This window comes from Pimephales promelas, chromosome 15 (assembly GCF_988280905.1).
Source record: "Pimephales promelas chromosome 15, fPimPro1.hap1.1, whole genome shotgun sequence".
NCBI lineage: Eukaryota > Metazoa > Chordata > Actinopteri > Cypriniformes > Leuciscidae > Pimephales > Pimephales promelas.
The window spans coordinates 35,547,366-35,565,528 of record NC_142783.1 but is presented as its reverse complement, the minus strand read 5'-3'; the positions used below and the strand labels follow the sequence as shown (position 1 = coordinate 35,565,528).

The 18,163-nt window shown below is 39.8% G+C and overlaps 2 protein-coding genes across 2 annotated transcripts; one reads left to right on the top strand and one right to left on the bottom strand.

Moving 5' to 3' along the window:
- The first annotated feature begins 678 nt into the window (after nucleotides 1-678).
- Nucleotides 679-3,611, top strand: LOC120477947 (fibrinogen-like protein 1-like protein). Its single transcript, XM_039669886.2, has 2 exons — nucleotides 679-984; nucleotides 1,997-3,611. Exons 1-2 carry the CDS (start codon nucleotides 867-869, stop codon nucleotides 2,689-2,691), a joined length of 813 nt encoding a protein of 270 aa, XP_039525820.2. The 5' UTR covers nucleotides 679-866; the 3' UTR covers nucleotides 2,692-3,611.
- A 2,503-nt stretch (nucleotides 3,612-6,114) lies between these two features.
- On the bottom strand, nucleotides 6,115-17,888 carry chrm5a (cholinergic receptor, muscarinic 5a). The gene is made up of 3 exons (XM_039669884.2): nucleotides 17,655-17,888; nucleotides 7,891-8,829; nucleotides 6,115-7,077 (listed from the first exon to the last, which is right to left on the bottom strand). Exons 2-3 carry the CDS (start codon nucleotides 8,800-8,802, stop codon nucleotides 6,574-6,576), a joined length of 1,416 nt encoding a protein of 471 aa, XP_039525818.2. The 5' UTR covers nucleotides 8,803-8,829; nucleotides 17,655-17,888; the 3' UTR covers nucleotides 6,115-6,573.
- Between the last annotated feature and the right edge of the window lie 275 nt (nucleotides 17,889-18,163).

Below are 18,163 nucleotides of genomic sequence, written 5' to 3'. Positions count from 1 at the left end.
TCACACTCACACACACACACACACACACACAGCACAAAACACAAAGTTAATTTTTGTGTGATGAATGACGATCGTCTGTAAATCTCAAAAATCACCAGAATATAAAACCGACTATCAAACTGTTTAATATGGTCACAATATTTTCCAAATAACTCATTATTCGGTTGTGATGACTCACATTAGATGCTTGTTGGTGTAATACAGTACTGAAATATATATATATATTTCCAAAATCAGCATAAATTAACCATGATGTATAAAATACTTTAAAAAAAATAGTAAAAAAAATAACTAAATAAAAAATAGGTCACATTCCAGAAATGCAATTTGAGGTGAAACACAATCCGGTCTGTTCATGAAAACAGGAACTTTTTTTGTGTCAGTGTCAGTAGATTTATTTACTGTATTTATTAATATTTTCAATTCACTTTTATTTTTATTTTCAGTTTTCAATATTAGTGTAAGATGTGCTTTTTCATTGATTTAAATATATATATAGGCCTATATTAGTTATTTCTAAATAACAGTATAGATAAAGAACCATATTTTATTTGTATACTACTGTAGTATTTATTAATATTTTGTATGTATTAATTAGCATGCATGTAGGATTTTTGATTTTATATATTTGATTATTTTTAATTTTGCAAATGTTAGTCGTGTTTGCCTCTGTCAGCTCCACGTGTGAGCCGGAGGTCTGGGTTCGGCTGGTGATCGGGTCAAAGGCTGAACTCAATCAGATAAAGTGAAACTCGTCCACCGAAGCGTCCAGATAAAGCCGTCAGTGGCGTGCTGAAGTCCAGAGCTGATAGTGCGGCTCGCTTTCCCTCAGGATTCTCCGGATCTCCGAGTCGCACGGATCCAGGATGCTGTGGGTTTGCCTGGTTCTGGTTCTGCTGGATCCTTCTGAAGCGTCTCCGGCTGAAAACATGCACATGCTCGAGGTTGAAGAGCACAAACTCATCCTGAACCTCGGACACAAAGGTCAGATCCTGGTTAATACTCAAACATCTCTTTACTCCCGCATCTTTATGCAGTCACAGTGATTATATAACAAGATCCAGTAAATCAAACTCAAAAACATTTCATATATATAGAAATAAGTTTGTTTGAGTGAATTTTGGGCAGTTTTCGTAACTTTACTCCACTAACACATTCTGACGTGTGAGCCATTAGAGCAAAGGTCAAAGGTCAAGTAGGACTCAGGGTGTGTTCACATAATAAAGACTAATTACATCAGGTTAGAGATAATGGCTTCTGATTAATGAAATGATGAAAGATTTTCAAGGCAAGCATGCGTTTTCTTAAACATACTTATTACAGTTTCTTTTATTTATTACAACACGGCTTTTTACTAAAAATATTTATAGGTAATAACGTTTTTTTATGTCTATTAAATGTTAAGTACTTCGACGTATTTATAAATAAATAAGTTAAAATTTCTAAAACATAAATAAAATATATGAAGTAATATAAAAATTAATTAAAGCTCTATTTTCAGTCTACCAGTCTAGCATCCGACAATCAGCCCAAGCTAGCTCATAATTTGTGCACCACATAGACAACATATTGTGTATGTACTCAAAAAAGATATAAGTTTCTGTATATATAAAAAAGCTACATTTTCATTTTTATAGCCCTATTTAGGTTTTGTAATATATTTTAGTACTTTTATTTTTATATATATATATATATAAGAAAAATAAAAGTATATATATAAGAAAATATATATATATATAAAAACAATATTTAAATGAATTTTATATATATATATAAATTAATCAAATATTATAGAACATAATATAGCAGATTGTTTTTGGAAATAAAACTGGAAAATATATAACTATTAAATAAAAATCTTGCCTTGGCACCCAACTGAAATAAATGTTTATGAAGTGCCAGCATTTTTAAAGTAAAAAAAAAAATGTATATTATATATATATATATATATATATATAAACTATATATAGCTATAATTTATTTCTTGTTTTCTCAGAGATTCCCCGGGACTGTCATGATCTGTGGCACAGCTCTGGCGGTCAGGTTCGGGACGGGCTGTACCTGATCCGACCCGGAGACTCGCCGATCGCGGTGTTCTGTGCCATGAGCGAGGGCGGGTGGACGGTGGTCCAGCACATCACGGTCAACAGCAGCGTGGACTTCGACAGAACCTGGGCCGAGTACAAGCGCGGCTTCGGGTCGCTCACGGGGAACCACTGGCTGGGCAACGAGCACCTGCACCGGCTCACCGGCGGACCCGTGCGCTACAAGCTCGCCGTCAAGCTAGTGGACCAGGACGCCATGACCAAGACCGGCGAGTACGACCCGGTTCTGGTGGAGGACGAGGACGCTCAGTACCGCCTGCGTTTGGGTCCGTTTCAGGGCACGGCGGCGGACGCTCTCACGCTCGACACCGAGAACTATCTTCACGATAACCAGCGCTTCACCACCCGAGACCGGGACAACGACAACTACTTCCAGAACTGCGCTAAGCTGGAGTTCCAGGGCGTCGCGGGCGGAGGGTGGTGGTACGACGCGTGCGCCGGCGCGAACCTCAACCGCAGGAACGTCATCTACTGGCAGAAGGACTGTAATAAAGAGCACTTGTGCAAATACGCCTGGATGATGGTGAGGCCTTCAGACCAGGTCAAGGTGGTTCGCTCCGGAGACTGTGCCAGAGACGAGCTCTGAGCGGCTCAACATCCTTCAAGATCAGCAGGGCACGCTAGTTTATCTGAATGTGTCATTGCTACGATGTAATTACACATTTAAGAACTGAGGAATAATAATTAACAACATGTACTTACTACAGGGTTTGGGTAAGATTAGGATTTGGTTGAGGGTTAGTTGCATGTAATTATGCACAATTTACTGTTATTACTACAGTAAGTATGTAAAATATGTAACGAGGACACTGTAAAATAAAGTGTTACTGTTGAATTTAGTGATGTTTTTAATTAAAGTCCCCCTGTGGTGTAAATCCAGCGTTTAATGTTGTTTATGTGTGTGTGTGGTGTGTTTAATCCGCTTAACACACACCGTGTGTAAGTTGATAAGTGGACAGCATTGCTGAGTATTTCCTCCTTAAAACTGCAGTGAACCAAAGACAGTCTCGAAAACACGCGACGTCACAAACCACCTTGTAACCAATCAGATCAACGTGTGATCGTCAACCAGTGAGTGGAGGCGGAGCTCATTTGCATATTCATAGAACCGCGCATTCTAAATGAGGCGAGTGTCGGGTTACATTCAAGATATTTTAAGGCATGAAGAATATTTTAAAAGGAAATAACGTTTCCGTACGAAATAACGTTAACGTTCCGAAATAACGTTAACGTAATTTTGCTGATCAAAGATGAGTTTTAAGGGATAGAATTATTGACTACAGGGGGACTTAAAACAATTTTTGTTTGCGAATTAGAAAATAAAAATAATCTGAATCAAAAGATTATTCTTTTCTGAAAAAAAAAATCTTGTCATTTTGCTTCTAAAGAAGAAAACTGAGTTGGAAAACAAGATTTTTTTTTTGTGCATTGTTGAATTATTAACCCATTCAACACATGATGATCAATTATCTATTTCTTTTTTATTCAATAAACATTTAAACGTCAGATTTCTTGTACTGAAGTGCAAAAAGTTTCATAAAACAGATCACACACACACACGATCACAAGGAATCAACAGACCGAAGACACACACCGCAGATTATAGTCTTGTTTTCCAGCATTCTTAAATCAAGATGCATTTACTGGATAAGATATGAAGTCTTGTTTCTGAAAAATGTATTAAAATGTAGTGAATTTGTGCTTAAAACAAGAACAGATATCTGCCAATGAAGAAGAAACATCTTAATTCAAAGGGAAAACAAGATTATTTCTTGTTTTAAACACAAACTCACTTCTCTTCTGATCTTCAGTCATTTCGCTTCTCCAGTAAATCTTGATTTCAGAATCTTTAGATATTTGTGCAGGAAGACGAGACAGAAAGACTGAGGCTTTGTGAACACTAATGAAGACAGAAACACTAATGAAGCCGATGAAAATAAAAGTCCTGACATGTTTGTTCACCCTCATCGAGTTGTTTACGGCACATTTAAACCAATCCTCGTTCGTTTCCTGAAACTCGGACATCTTCATCAACACGACAGCGGGAAACATCCAGATCCAGGAGAAATGAAGCTGTTTCTGTCGTTCTTATAATGGTACAGTAAGGCATTTAAAGAGGGTACAATCAACATCAAGCCAGTGAAATGTACAACATTAGCCCTTAAAACATGGATAAAATCATCACTGAGCTAAAACATGACGGTGTGTTTGTTCTGCACTCGTGAAACTGGATCTCCATCATCCCTCATATTTGATAATAGTAGGAGGTTTACTGTATTTCCATTAAGGATCACATCATCCGAAGATTACACACATCTGCTTTACAGATGAACTCAAGAGTTAGGACAGAGTTAAAAGAAAAGTTCACACTAAAATACTTGTCGAGTTGCATTTTCCCAAAACTTTAATGCCTATAATGCATTTTTGCACAGAAATGCAGACGTTTGATTCCTGGAGCTTTAATTCATCCTTTATGCTGAGAAATACAGTGAGAGATCAGGTTCAGGTAAGATCATTTACATCACATCGTTCACAGACACCATAACGACACAAAACTGGTTAAAACCTGAAAACCAGTTTTGCTAATCTTTCTGAAAGAGTCTCGTCTGCTCCCTAAAGCTGCATTTGTTTGATACAGTAAAAATACAGTAAAAGAGTGAAATATCATTAGAATGTAAAACAATGTAAAATTATTTCTGAAGGATCATGTGACACTGAAGACTGGAGTAATGATCCTGAAAATTCACATATAGATTACACTTTACTATATATTCACATTCCCGTTCAGTCAGTCATGGTCTACGTCACGTCTGACGAACGGGGTCTCGCCCGGGAGCCCAATCACCTTCGAGATGTAAAAAAACGAACCAATTCAAAACCATCATGTTGAACAGCACACATCTGAAGTGTCTCTGCTGAAGGAAATAATACATTATTAGCCAAATTTATAGCCAAATTTCATTAAAAAAGAACAGATATCAGCAGATACTGATATGGTCGCCAATATATCATGTTCCCTAATAATTTTTACTGTATTTTTTAACAAATAAATGCAGCCTCGGTGAGCAGAAGAGAATTCTTTCAGGAACATTATAAATCAAAACTTTTCAGTTGACAGTGAAACTGGTTTCTGTCCTGTGATAGTATTTTAAAGTCAGTTGTCTGATGAATCTGGGGCGTCTCAGGCGAGTCTGCCGAAGGTCTCAGGCGAGTCTCAGGTGAGTTTTAGGACAGTCTTCTGAAGGTCTCAGGCAACTCTCAGGCGAGTCTGCCGAAGGTCTCAGGCGAGTCTCAGGCGAGTCTGCTGAAGGTCTCAGGCGAGTCTACCGAAGGTCTCAGGCGAGTCTACCGAAGGTCTCAGGCGAGTCTCAGGTGAGTCTCACGTGAATCTGCCTAAGGTCTCAGGTGAGTCTCAGGCGAGTCTGCCGAAGGTCTCAGGCGAGTCTCAGGCGAGTCTGCTGAAGGTCTCAGGCGAGTCTACCGAAGGTCTCAGGCGAGTCTCAGGCGAGTCTACCGAAGGTCTCAGGCGAGTCTCAGGTGAGTCTCAGGTGAATCTGCCTAAGGTCTCAGGTGAGTCTCAGGCGAGTCTGCCGAAAGTCTCAGGCGAGTCTCAGGTGAGTCTCAGGTGAATCTGCCAAAGGTCTCAGGTGAGTCTCAGGCGAGTCTGCCGAAGGTCTCAGGCAACTCTCAGGCGAGTCTGCCGAAGGTCTCAGGCGTGTCTCAGGCGAGTCTGCTGAAGGTCTCAGGCGAGTCTCAGGCAAGTCTGCCGAAGGTCTGAGGAGAGTCTCAGGTGAGTCTTAGGACAATCTTCTGAAGGTCTCAGGTGACTCTCAGGTGAGTCTGCTGAAGGTCTCAGGCGAGTCTCAGGCGAGTCTGCCGAAGGTCTCAGGCAAGTCTCAGGTGAGTCTTAGGACAGTCTTCTGAAGGTCTCAGGCATGTCTCAGGTGAGTCTGCCGAAGGTCTCAGGCGAGTCTCAGGTGAGTCTTAGGACAGTCTGCTGAAGGTCTCAGGCGAGTCTGCCGAAGGTCTCAGGTGAGTCTCAGGCGAGTCTGCTGAAGGTCTCAGGCGAGTCTCAGGCGAGTCTGCCGAAGGTCTCAGGCAAGTCTCAGGTGAGTCTTAGGACAGTCTTCTGAAGGTCTCAGGCATGTCTCAGGTGAGTCTGCCGAAGGTCTCAGGCGAGTCTCAGGTGAGTCTTAGGACAGTCTTCTGAAGGTCTCAGGCGACTCTCAGGCGAGTCTGCCGAAGGTCTCAGGCGAGTCTCAGCTGAGTCTTAGGACAGTCTTCTGAAGGTCTCAGGCGACTCTCAGGCGAGTCTGCCGAAGGTCTCAGGCGAGTCTCAGCTGAGTCTTAGGACAGTCTTCTGAAGGTCTCAGCCGACTCTCAGGCGAGTCTGCCGAAGGTCTCAGCCGACTCTCAGGTGAGTCTCAGCCGAGTTTGCTGAAGGTCTCAGGCGTGTCTCAGGTGAGTCTCAGGCGAGTCTGCCGCCCGCCACCGGGTTCTGGCCGCACCAGTACAGCTTCTCCTCCTCACGCTTCTTCCTCCACTGGCACAGAAGCAACATGCGGAAGGTCTTCTGGAAGGTTTTGTTGCAGAGTGCGTAACACATGGGGTTGACAGTGCTGTTGACGTAACACAGCCAGTATCCCAGATGCCAGAGCGAGAGCGGGATGCAGTCGGAGCAGAAGGTGGACACCAGAACCATGATGTTATATGGCGTCCAGGTAAGGATGAAGGCCAGCAAGATGGCGCTCAGAGTCTGTGCCGCCTTCTTCTCTTTGATCAGCACCATCCTCTTCCTCTTGGTGATCTGGCTTTTAAGTGTGGCGTCGATGGGTTTGGAGGAAGACGAGGAGGACGGTGCGTTCACGGATTCGGCGGATGAGAAAGACGAGGGTTTCGCGTCTCCGTTGGTGTTCTTTAGTGGAACGGTCGGTTTGAACTTGTAGGAGACGCACTTCTTGCTCCGCGAACCCTAGTGAAAAAAAGTATACTTTATTGTATTTGAAATATATTCCTTTTTTTCAATAGAACATTGCAAATATACTTACAAAATGTGAACTATTTTTAAATATATTAATAGTATATTAACGTCATGCTTTTACCTACTATTTTCACAATGCAACATTTAAAGTGAAAAGCCTATTTATTTTTTAAAAGTCTATTTATTTGCACTTTATTAAAATATATTTTAGGTATATTTCAACTGTGTGCTGAAAATGTTATAGTATACAATAGTACAGTCTACAAAGTATAGCTAACAATTATTTGTTTATTAAGGTGCATTTTTTATTGAAGACAAATTTTGTAGTATTTGGAATTGGCCAAAGTTATTACTGAGCATATACTGTACTTTTTACTCAAATATAATACACTTATCGTATATTGCTTGTATGTTTCAAAGACACTCGCAATGAATTTGTAATGTACTTGTAACTTTAATAAAGTACACTTTAATATCAATAATCAAGCATGTAATTAGTCCCAACACAGGCATATACTTAAAGTATACCGATTTAGCACACTAAATACACACATAAGTTATTAAAATTTAATTACAACTAAAATATCCATAGTGCAAAATGAGTTGTTCTAAAATAGTACATTTCAAGATAAAGGTGCAGTGTGTAATTTCAGAGGCATCTAGTGGTGAGGTTGTGAACTGCACCCAGCAGAAGTTACAGTGGCCGACAGGAAGTGATGTCGTCATCTGAGACTGCACCTTTAACACACTTGAAGTGTACTGAATTAGTCTAGCTGCAAGTATACTTAGCGTATTTTTCTTCACCGGGGTAGGACTCGTTCTGAAGTAGTTCTGCTCGTCGGCTTTGCGTTTGGACGCCTGGAAGATGCCGGGAGACGTGGATCGCTCCTCTTCCTCGGAGGAGGCGTAGCTGTTGAACTCGGCCGCTTTAGGAGTGGAGTTTTGTGTGCTTTCGCTCGTATGCTTGCAGCCGCAACACGAGCGAACGGTTTGAGTCTCGCCACTGGAGTTCGGCGAAGAGTTTACGCCTTGAAGCTCGGCGAGATCTTTAGTGCGTCTCTCGGTTTCCTTATATATCCGACAGTAAAGGATAGTCATGACGGAGACAGGGAAATAAAAAGCGGCTATCGCCGTCCCGAAAGTAATCACAGGCTCGGAGAAGAACTGGATCTGACACTGCCGTTCAGGAACCGTCCGTTTTCCCACAAAATACTGCCAGCAGAGGATTGGTGGCGCCCAGAGAACGAACGACACGAGCCAAGCTAACCCGATCATGATGGCCGCTCGCTTCGGCGTGCGCTTGGCTCGATACGTCAGCGGTCTGGTTATGGAGAAGTAGCGATCGAAGCTTATAACCAGTAGGTTCATCACAGAGGCGTTACTAGCCACATAATCCAACGCTAGCCATAAATCACAGGCTAGGCTTCCGAGAGCCCAGTAGCCCATGAGGATATATGAGGTGTACAGGTTCATGGAGAACACGCCGATGATGAGGTCCGCGAAGGCTAGGCTAAGCAGATAATAGTTGTTGACCGTCTTCAACTGGCTGTTCACCTTGAAGGACAGCATCACCAGAACGTTCCCGATGATGGTCACGAGGCTCACCACGGCGGAGACGCTAGCGATCGCCACCACTTCCCATAGACTGTGTGTGAACAGGACATCTGAGGCGTTAGCGCTGATGTTCATGATGATCGCAGCGGCTCGGTTCTCCATTCACACGTGGTTCGGCACGTCCATCTCCTGCACAAACACAGACCGAACAGGGACTTCAGATGAGAAACTCACTCTTTTATTAGCTCTGGACCCAGACAGTAACTCAGTGTCGGCCCACATCCGGTGCGCGCTGAATCCACATGTTCCAGATGTGGGCCGGATCTGGGCCGACACTATGTTGCCGTCTGGGGATGTTTAATACAAGGCTATTATCGTTAACTAAAAATAAAATATCAGATAAAACAACTTAAACGTAACAAAAAATTGAATGTCGTACTAAAATGTCTAACTGGATATAAATAAAAACCAAAACTGAAATAAAAATAAAACAAACCCAAATAGTAATGTTTTTGTTAATTGAAATGCAGCTGAAATAAAATATAAATATTGGATAAAAAACAAAGTGAATTTGGAATGTTGCATGGCAATAAATTGAAATATGTTCAAGTTTAAGCACTAAAATATCTAGCTGAAAATCAAAATCAAAATGAAATAAAAATAAAATAAAAATAAATAGAATATACATTTAGTCTAGGGTTTATCATTATCAAGAAATATATGAAGAGTTCAGATGCAAAAGCCTCTAAATGCCATATGAAATTTTCTTCTTTAATGATGATTTTTATCAAACTTGTATATTTAAGTTCACTAATTTCACTTAAATAACAATTAATAGGTAATTATCATTGCCATTTAAGTGAAATCACTGAACTTAAATATACAAGCTTGATAAAAATCATAATTCTAGAAGAAAATTTCAAATGGCACTTAGAGGCTTTTGCATCTGAACTCTTCATACATTTTTGTTAAGAGAAATACAGTGAAGACGAGTCAGAGGCAATACAGTTCAAATAAAATATAAACATTATATAGGCTATATAAAAAAAACTAAATGAAATGATTTTTTAAAATCAACTTTAAAAATCTGTGCATTTTAATCCATGTTATTATCGTCAACTAAAACTGAAAGCATAAAAACTGTGTTAATTTAAATAAAGCTGAAACAAATCAAGTAAGATAACATTTAAGTAAAATAACTAAGTAAATTAGTTTAAATTAAATTAAATTAATTTAAATTTAAATTAGTTAAATTTTCTTAAAAGTTAAGTAAAAATAAATTAGAAATGTTGCACTAAAATATCTAACTGGAAATAAATTAAAAACTAAAACTGAAACTGAAAAAGGAATAAAATCAACCTAAATAGTCTGTGCCTTTAATCCAGGGTTATTATCCTTTACCGAATATATATATATATATATATATATATATATATATGTATAAAAAAACATTTCTAGTAATGGAAATAAAGCTTAAATAAAATCAAATACAAGATGGAAAAATTGAAAGCACTAAAATGTCTCTGACTGTAAATAAATAAATAAATAAAAACAAAAAAGTCATAAAAATACAAAGCTTGATGTCTAATTCTCTAAAGTGCTCGAATCAACATTAAATAAGTTTATTACAGTATTTGACAATTCATAACATAATTTAGTTCATCAGAATATCATCATAATGATCCAATAAAATAGATGATGAGAGCTTCTAAGATTAAACGTCAAGCTAATAAACTTAATGCCATTTAGAGTCATTATCATTCCATAGAAATCCCATTTGAAACAAGCATATCTAATGTCGGATGGTTCATTGATTATCATCACCGATGGTGTGTGTGTGTGTGTGTGTGCCTGTGTGTTTGTCTGTGATGCGCCTCTAGAGGGCACTTCCTAATAAAACCTGAGATCTGATGCCTGAAGTGACTGAAGACTAGCCTAGAAATCTAGACGCATCCTAGCGGCAGCAAAAGTTAGTCTAACAGACAGTGTGGTCTAACTCTCCATAGACGTTTTAGCTGGAAAAACCAAACTCTGGTCAGGCCAATCACATCGTGTATAGAGTTGTCAGGCGGGCTTAACATAATGGCGACAGAGTTGCGAAAACTGGCGAACAGCTGTCTTTGATCGCGACTCTGGAAGATTTGAACTTAAGCTTTTCTTTGAAAACAGAACAAAGAACAGCACTCGAGTCATTAAAAAAAAAAAGTTGTGTTTGGAGTTTTGCCGACTGGAAACGGTAAAATTTTAATATAGCCAATCAACTTGCTCCGCTGGTGGGAAAACACGTAGGACTCAGCCGTCACCTTCTTCATTGCTCTGAAAGTTACAGAATTTTACGTGTATTGTTATGAAAAATGCACACACACAAAAAAAATACTATTTAACTGTTTTACTCTAAAACTGCAGGAAAACAAAATCCATAAATGTTCCACATGTGATTCTGATCTCAGTAAAGGAGATCGGCTCAAACGCGTTTCTGAGCACAAGCGGGAAATTCTCACAGCAGCATAATATCTCCGCGAATACTCCACCAAAAATGACGAAACGCATATGGTTTTGTTCAGTTCGGCGAGACGGTTCGAAGGAGCCGGTCTCCGCCGGATACGTTCAGTTTTCGTTGACATAGCCTATTTGCGTTTTTTGCTTCCAGAGGGGCTTTAGGGGCCTGTATCTCGGGCCCCCGGGGGCCCACGAAGCTGCGGGTGGTCTCTTTCGAAAGGTCTCGGTCCGTTCTCCTCTCGATAAAAAATTGGCGTCAAAACGTTGATTTTTCGCCGAGATATTCGTGATTTTCTCCCGAGCTCGTGGCGCCATTTCAGAGCGCGGCCGACGGTTTTACGGCTAACGCCGCCTTCACACTGGCAGTTGAAATCAGCTCCATAATACGCAATACGTTCCCAACGGAAGTCGTACTACACAGTGAAAAGCGTCGGACGCGGGTAGAACAAAAATGGCGGAGAGATTAAAGTTTGATTCTGTCAGTTCTGTATAATCTCTCTGATTAAGGTTATGCTGCGTAAGGAAAGTTGCTCAGGACGTTGACATGTCAGGTCGGCTAAAAAATGTGATATAGTGGTCAATAGTTCAATATCTACCTTCAATTTAATTGTATTAACTGCCCTTATAAACGTTAGAAAGTCATGAAAATAAAAATTGACATCACAACTTATCGTTATAAAATCAATATTTATTTTATTAAAAGTTAATAATTCAGGTTTGTTTATCATTACCATAGCAACGGTCAACTTCCGCTGGAATTGTCGGATAGGAACCGTCTGTAGCTTTTCGCAAGAGTTCGAATTTTTGAACGCATCCGGATGACCAATGGACACGATTTTCTTCGCACCGCACTCGGTCGGACCCGTTTCGGACCCATTCGCAGGCGGTCTGCGAATCTCCATAGGAAATGAATGACTTCCGGTCGTTTCGCAGCCGCATCGGAGCTGATTTCAACTGCCAGTGTGAAGGCGGCGTAACGGAAAAACAGACCAGACGACGGTGTGTGTGTGTGTGTGTGTGTTTACACAGCAAGTGCAAAAGTTCAGATGAAGAACTTTTTTTTAACGTAACATGTTTCAGTCACAAATGACACTAAAGTGACTCAGTTAAACATCATCTGTACTGTACGTACAGCAGGAGCACATGCTCGGGTGAGGCGCGCGCACGTGAACAGGCACACGGATGATGTATCCGTGGCTTTTTGTTTCCAGGGAAACAGCGGAGTGATTTCTTCTGAATGATAAAGCCAACATCATCCAAGGCCGAGTGAAACGCTGAGGACAAACCAAACAAACACTTGAGGACCTTCTGGATGAGTTTAACGTGACGCACGCTGATCCTCAAACACATGCGACGGGAGCGCGTGCATGGAAAAAGCAAAATCCACAGGATTAATAACCACTTGCTTTGAACTGACGCGATACGCTAATAAAGCACTTCCTCAGTGTTTCACGTGTTTTTCCAGCACAAATATCTGGACATTTTTAAAATCAAGGTACATTTACTGGAGAAGGAAGATCTCAGCCAAAAAAAAAAAAAAACATTAGCTAACTTTAAACCATAAAAAGAGTGTTCTGAACGTCCAAAACATTCAGTTTTCTCATGTTTTTTCTTATGTGAACGATTTTATAATTCTTCAAACATTATGAACGTTACTTTTCAAAGTTCTGAATCAAGTGGATACATTGTAAAAGTGTCCAACTAAAACGTTTCAGATAAAAAACATTCCATGAATGATTTATAAATAATGTTTCAGTGCTAATTTATTGAAGACTTTGGAGGAACGTTCTATTACAGTAACGTTATTGGAAGAACGTTTAATCATAACTTAGAGAGAATCTTGACTGTTGGCTGATGACGTACGATTTCTGAGTTTATTCGGAGTTTAAAGGGGCTTTATGCAAGAATTTTCCTGAATTCATTTCTTTTTTATTGTGCTTGCAACGAGACTGATGTTTATGTGAAGAACTCGTTCTGGTTTTGCAGATGCTTCACTCCTGAGAGCGATCGCACACGAAACTAATGCTTATACAATGTTTAACGTCAAACTATAGTCTCACTAATCAGATCTATATATCCACTTTATAATCAGACGTTCATAATGCCAGTGAATCTCAGATCTGCTGCAAACATCCACATCAAGTTCAGATGCTTTCTGTGTTATTGAGAGGGAAGTGCAGCATATATGACATATTCATCAAATCTCAGACAGATATTCAGAGATTACTTTGAGATGTTTGATAGCAAGTGTTTTCAACAGGATAATGGCTCGGCGCTCACACAGACGATGACTCTCGACTCTGTCATTATGTTGTTGACATCATCCCTGCAGGAAACACACACTGAATCACTGTATTACTCAGTCCTAAATGATCAAAAAAAAGAATGATGGTCAATGTCATTGATTTCAGCCTCTAAAAATCACCAAAACACACCAGCTGACATGAAGAAGAACAGATCCTGCCGCCGGATTTTGATTTTTTTTTTTTCTAATCTGAGTGATAAAAGCAGAAAGATGTGTTATGCGGATATTTGTCCGTGTCTCTGTTGTGAAGGCGGCATGAGGTGGGCAGATTTCTGAGGAAGGAGATGAATAAATGATGACTGTATATCGGAGGATGATCTGATCTTACTGCCGCTCACAAACACGCACATCCTGAAAATATAACTTTTATATTGAGCATTAAACTCACAGGTGGATTAGACAAAAGATTAACTAATAGATCGAGGACATTAAGAATTGCAAACATTTTTTGTGATTAAAAGAATTAAATTTGTAATTCTTCTAATTAAATATGAACTGAATTGATTCTTATTATAATCAGGTGATTCACCCAAATAAATCATTATGTTGTCTTGAAGTAGCCGGCTATCCCAGCTCATTCCAGTTAGTAGTCCGCTTCATGCTCATACTACCAGAAACAAACATCTCATCATTGGTAAAACTAGAAGACTCAAAAGTGCAAATTTGAGCATTACAAGTAGAGGCCCAATGATTTAAAATGAGCTTGATACCTGAGGCTGAAGCTGACCTGTATCCATCTTTAAGAAAACACTAAAAAAGGAACTTTTACGTTTATATCTAGAACCTTGTTAGTAGTCTACAGTTGATTTTAAAGCATTGTCCTGATTCACTTTTGTTGTGTCTTATGTTGTATTGTGTATTTTTGTATGAAATGTTGGTTATGTTATTGGTGTTTAGTTAAGTTTTGTATGTAATGTATTACTTTAATATGTCTCAGGCTCCCTTCTATAAGCTTTGGATAGCTTCTTTGGGAGACCTGATTCACACATATATCTACATGTGCTAATTGGTCTGTGTCATCGGACTTGAATTTATGTGTGGGTAAATAATAAAAAAAAATAATAATGAAAATAAAAAAAATTGCAAAGTCCAGTTTAATAAAGGGTTATTGATTATCATGAGCGAACAGTGTCAGAACTCAAAACTTCCTTCCAAAACCAAACTGAACTTCAACTAACTAATCTTAACAAGAACAAACTATGTACGAAAGTGGTTAAGAAATTAAGAAATGGTGACTTTTTGGTCAACCCAAAAAAAAAAAAAAAACCCCAATATGAATATTGTATGATATGACCCCACCACGGAATAAAAAAGTAATTGCAATTTTTAATCCCACTATTTTTTTCCCCCTAAATTGCAAGTTTATAACCTGCAATTCTGAATTTATATATCGCAAATCTGCCTTTTTCTATATCTCACAATTTTGTTTTCTGAATTTATATTAGTTTATATTATTTGCGAGTTTATATCTTGCATTTCTGACTTTTTTTCTCTGTGCAAATTGCAAGAAAAAGAATCAGATTTGCGATAAAACGTGCATTCCTTCTATTTTTTTATTTTGTGTAGGGAACCAGCGTCCGCATTAACCCTGCTGTGAACCATGACCCCTGACTGTGATGAAAGTGCAGCGTTCAGTCCATCTGCTAATGACCTCTGAGACTCTCCGTCCTCCTCACACTGTGTTTCCCGTCTCACGTCACATTCCAGCGAGCCTCAGCTGTGTGTGTGTGTGTGTGTGTGTGTGGGGTGTGTGTGTGTGGGGTGATCTGACCCGTGTCTAATGTCCCTGCAGTTCTGCTGCGACTGACAAACTTCCTCCAGCGGTGAGTGTGTGTGAGTGTGAGTGTGTGTTCGAGTCTCAGGTGAAGCTGCAGACGCATCAGACTGCAGAGAATCCTGCAACCCATTTATCATTCAGTTCATTTATGTGCAACACACTGCAAAAAAATAGAGAAATCTGCAGTATTTTCTGTTGTTTTCTAGTTAGATGAAGTGGATGTGGCATCAGGCCTCAGACAGAAATAAAACAGAATAATGTCCAAAAGTGGTATCATATGTTTTCAAATGATCATGGGATCTAGAGTCCTCGTCGTGAAGGAAGGACCAGACGGGTCCAGGTCCGAGACTTCATCTATCCAGCGCTTTAACACTATAGAGTTCACAGCAGCTTTACAGAGAGAACAGGAGATTACAGTCACAGAGTGTGTTTACAGCAGATCTAGAATAAAGTTAATGTCCACACTCTAAAAATGCTGGGTTGTTTTCATAGACATATACACTAGACCTCACCTGGGGGTTATAAGCATGCGTCAAAACCGCCGCCATCTTGGAACAGGGGTCTTGTCATAGGAAGTAGCTAGGTAACGCTGCTATCTCTGCCTTTACTTCGAATTCATTGATGGTGGCGGACTTTTGTGCAGCGTATGAAGTTCACGGATGAAATCTGAACTAGGAAGAATGTTTAAAAAAAAAAAAAAAATGTAAATTTTTTTTTTCTTTCTGGAATCAATGATAAATACATGTCTGACCGTTGGAACAAACCAAAAAAACAAGAAAAATCGCATTCATGATGATTTATGGTGATTTTATTTGCGTTAGACCTGTGTCTACTACATTGACGCTGATGCATTAAAGTGGAGGGGCTCCCCTGTTTCAAGATGGCAGCACTATTGACGCATTCGTTCTAATGAACTGCCGTATCCAAGGTGAGGTCTAGTGTATATGTCTATGGGTTGTTTTAACCCAAATGTTGGGTTAAAAATGTAAAAAATTTAACCCAATGGCTGGGTTTGTCCATATTTGACCCAAAGTTGGGTTAAAACAACCCAGCAATTTTTAGAGTGCAGATAAAGTTAGTTTTTGATTTTTTTTTTTTTTAAAGTTTTTTTTTAGTTTTTTTAAAGATCATTAGTTATTAACACGACACTGTTGAAAAGTTTGAATGTGTTCTGGACGGTGCACATGTCTATATTACGTGTTTAGTCTATCGATACGCTGCTCAGTGTGGGAATCCTCCATGCTGCTCTTCCTGGGCCCTCAAGGAAAAGAGACCGGTCTAATTTAAGTATTCAGCGGCTGTAACGAGGGTTCATTAGATTCAGATGTGCCTCATCACACACCACCAGTCCTGGGTGTCACCGCACCTCCACTCTCACACACACTCCAGTCCGGAAACTGGTGAAGGGTGGCGATTTAAAGTTCACCCAACGATGAGGTTCATTCACGAGCTTCTGCAAGAACCAATGAGGTTTTTTATCTCCTGTTACGCAGGTTGTGAATAAAAGCCTAAATTAAATCTATTCATTATATAAAGCAACCACTCATGGATTACTTTTACAATCTAATTAATGAACTTTTTGAAGCATCAAAGTTGTAGTTGAGTAGCTGTCAATGACAGAAATCTCTCAGAGTTCGTCAAAAAGATCTTAATTTGTGTTCTGAAGATGAACAAAAGTCTATCAGGGTGAGTCATTAATGACAGAATTTTAATTTTTGGGTTGAACTATCCCTTTAATGTAGTAAGGGTGAGGCAGTTGAAATATATAAACATTCTTCAAGACATCAAAACATTCCTGCAAAATGACGTATTAATAAGTCTTGTTTATTACCAGTGGCAGATATTTGTTCTTGTTTTAAGCAAAACTCACTTCATTTTGATCAATTTCTCTTCTTTTCTCAAGTCACGTTGCTTCTCCAGTAAATGCATCTTGATTTAAGAATGTTTTGATATTTGTGCTGGAAAACAAGACGGAAATACTGAGGAACAACATCCTTTTTTTCTTCAGTGAGTTCGTCAATATGTCTGATTTGACTGTGTTTCGGAGCGTCTCGGGTCAGAACGGCGTTTGGGCTCATTTTAGTTCTCTGCAGGACTCGTTAAAATCATGGCTGACCGCCTCTAATCTGTGTCGCGTTGGTGTGATTAATTCTGATGAGAGACAGATAGAAAACAGTGACCTCAATCAGGTGTCAGCACTGCTTCTGCTCTACATGATGACTGTTTTAAAGCATTTGTAGTGTGAATGAAATTCAGGATCACAATCCTGTTCAACAGACGCCTGCTTCACTTGTGCTTTATGGTGATTCTGTGTCAGCAAACACACTTATGAAGTCACTAAAGTTCTCAAAAATCCAAACAATGCTTCGGATTCTCTTTTATAAAATATTCTTGAGAGCACTAGCCCCAGTACGAGTCTGAAACTGTACTTACAGAAAGCAGACGTCCCAGCAGCGGCTTCATGAAGACACCGGGACACAAGTCCTGCGGTAAACATGGTGAACGGCTCCAGTCTTACTCCTCCAGCGCTTATAAATCCACTGTGAGCGAAATCTTCCATCCAAACATGCAGAGAAACACATCAGAGTTACTCCAGCGTGTCACAGGCAGACCGAAGAGATGAAGAGAGAGAACCCTGAGAGCAGCAGCAGAAGTGATGAGAGAGAGAGAGCTGTGACTCCTCACCGACGACACATACGCAACTCACACACACAGAGAGAGAGAGAGAGTGACCACAGATGACTGAACGCTGATAGAGTCATGTGAAGACTGGAGAAAGTCAGGAAGAAACAAGAAGCTGTGAGAGAAACAGGAGCAGCGAGAGGGCGAGCGGGCGCTCATAAGCTGGTTAATTGCCCGATGGCAAGCAGTTTTAGCTTCAAATCTTCCCAGCATTATTTATCACAATTGTTTCTTACCAGTAAAGTTTCATTTGGAGAGCT

What these genes read in the sequence shown, in the direction of transcription:
- LOC120477947 (XM_039669886.2), top strand. Translation starts at nt 867, where the DNA reads ATGCTGTGGGTTTGCCTGGTTCTGGTTCTGCTGGATCCTTCTGAAGCG. An exon ending in CCTGAACCTCGGACACAAAG is followed by an intron (nt 985 to 1,996) that starts GTCAGATCCTGG and finishes TTGTTTTCTCAG; the next exon opens with AGATTCCCCGGGACTGTCAT.
- chrm5a (XM_039669884.2), bottom strand. Translation starts at nt 8,802, where the DNA reads ATGGAGAACCGAGCCGCTGCGATCATCATGAACATCAGCGCTAACGCC. An exon ending in TCAGAACGAGTCCTACCCCG is followed by an intron (nt 7,078 to 7,890) that starts GTGAAGAAAAAT and finishes TTTTTTCACTAG; the next exon opens with GGTTCGCGGAGCAAGAAGTG.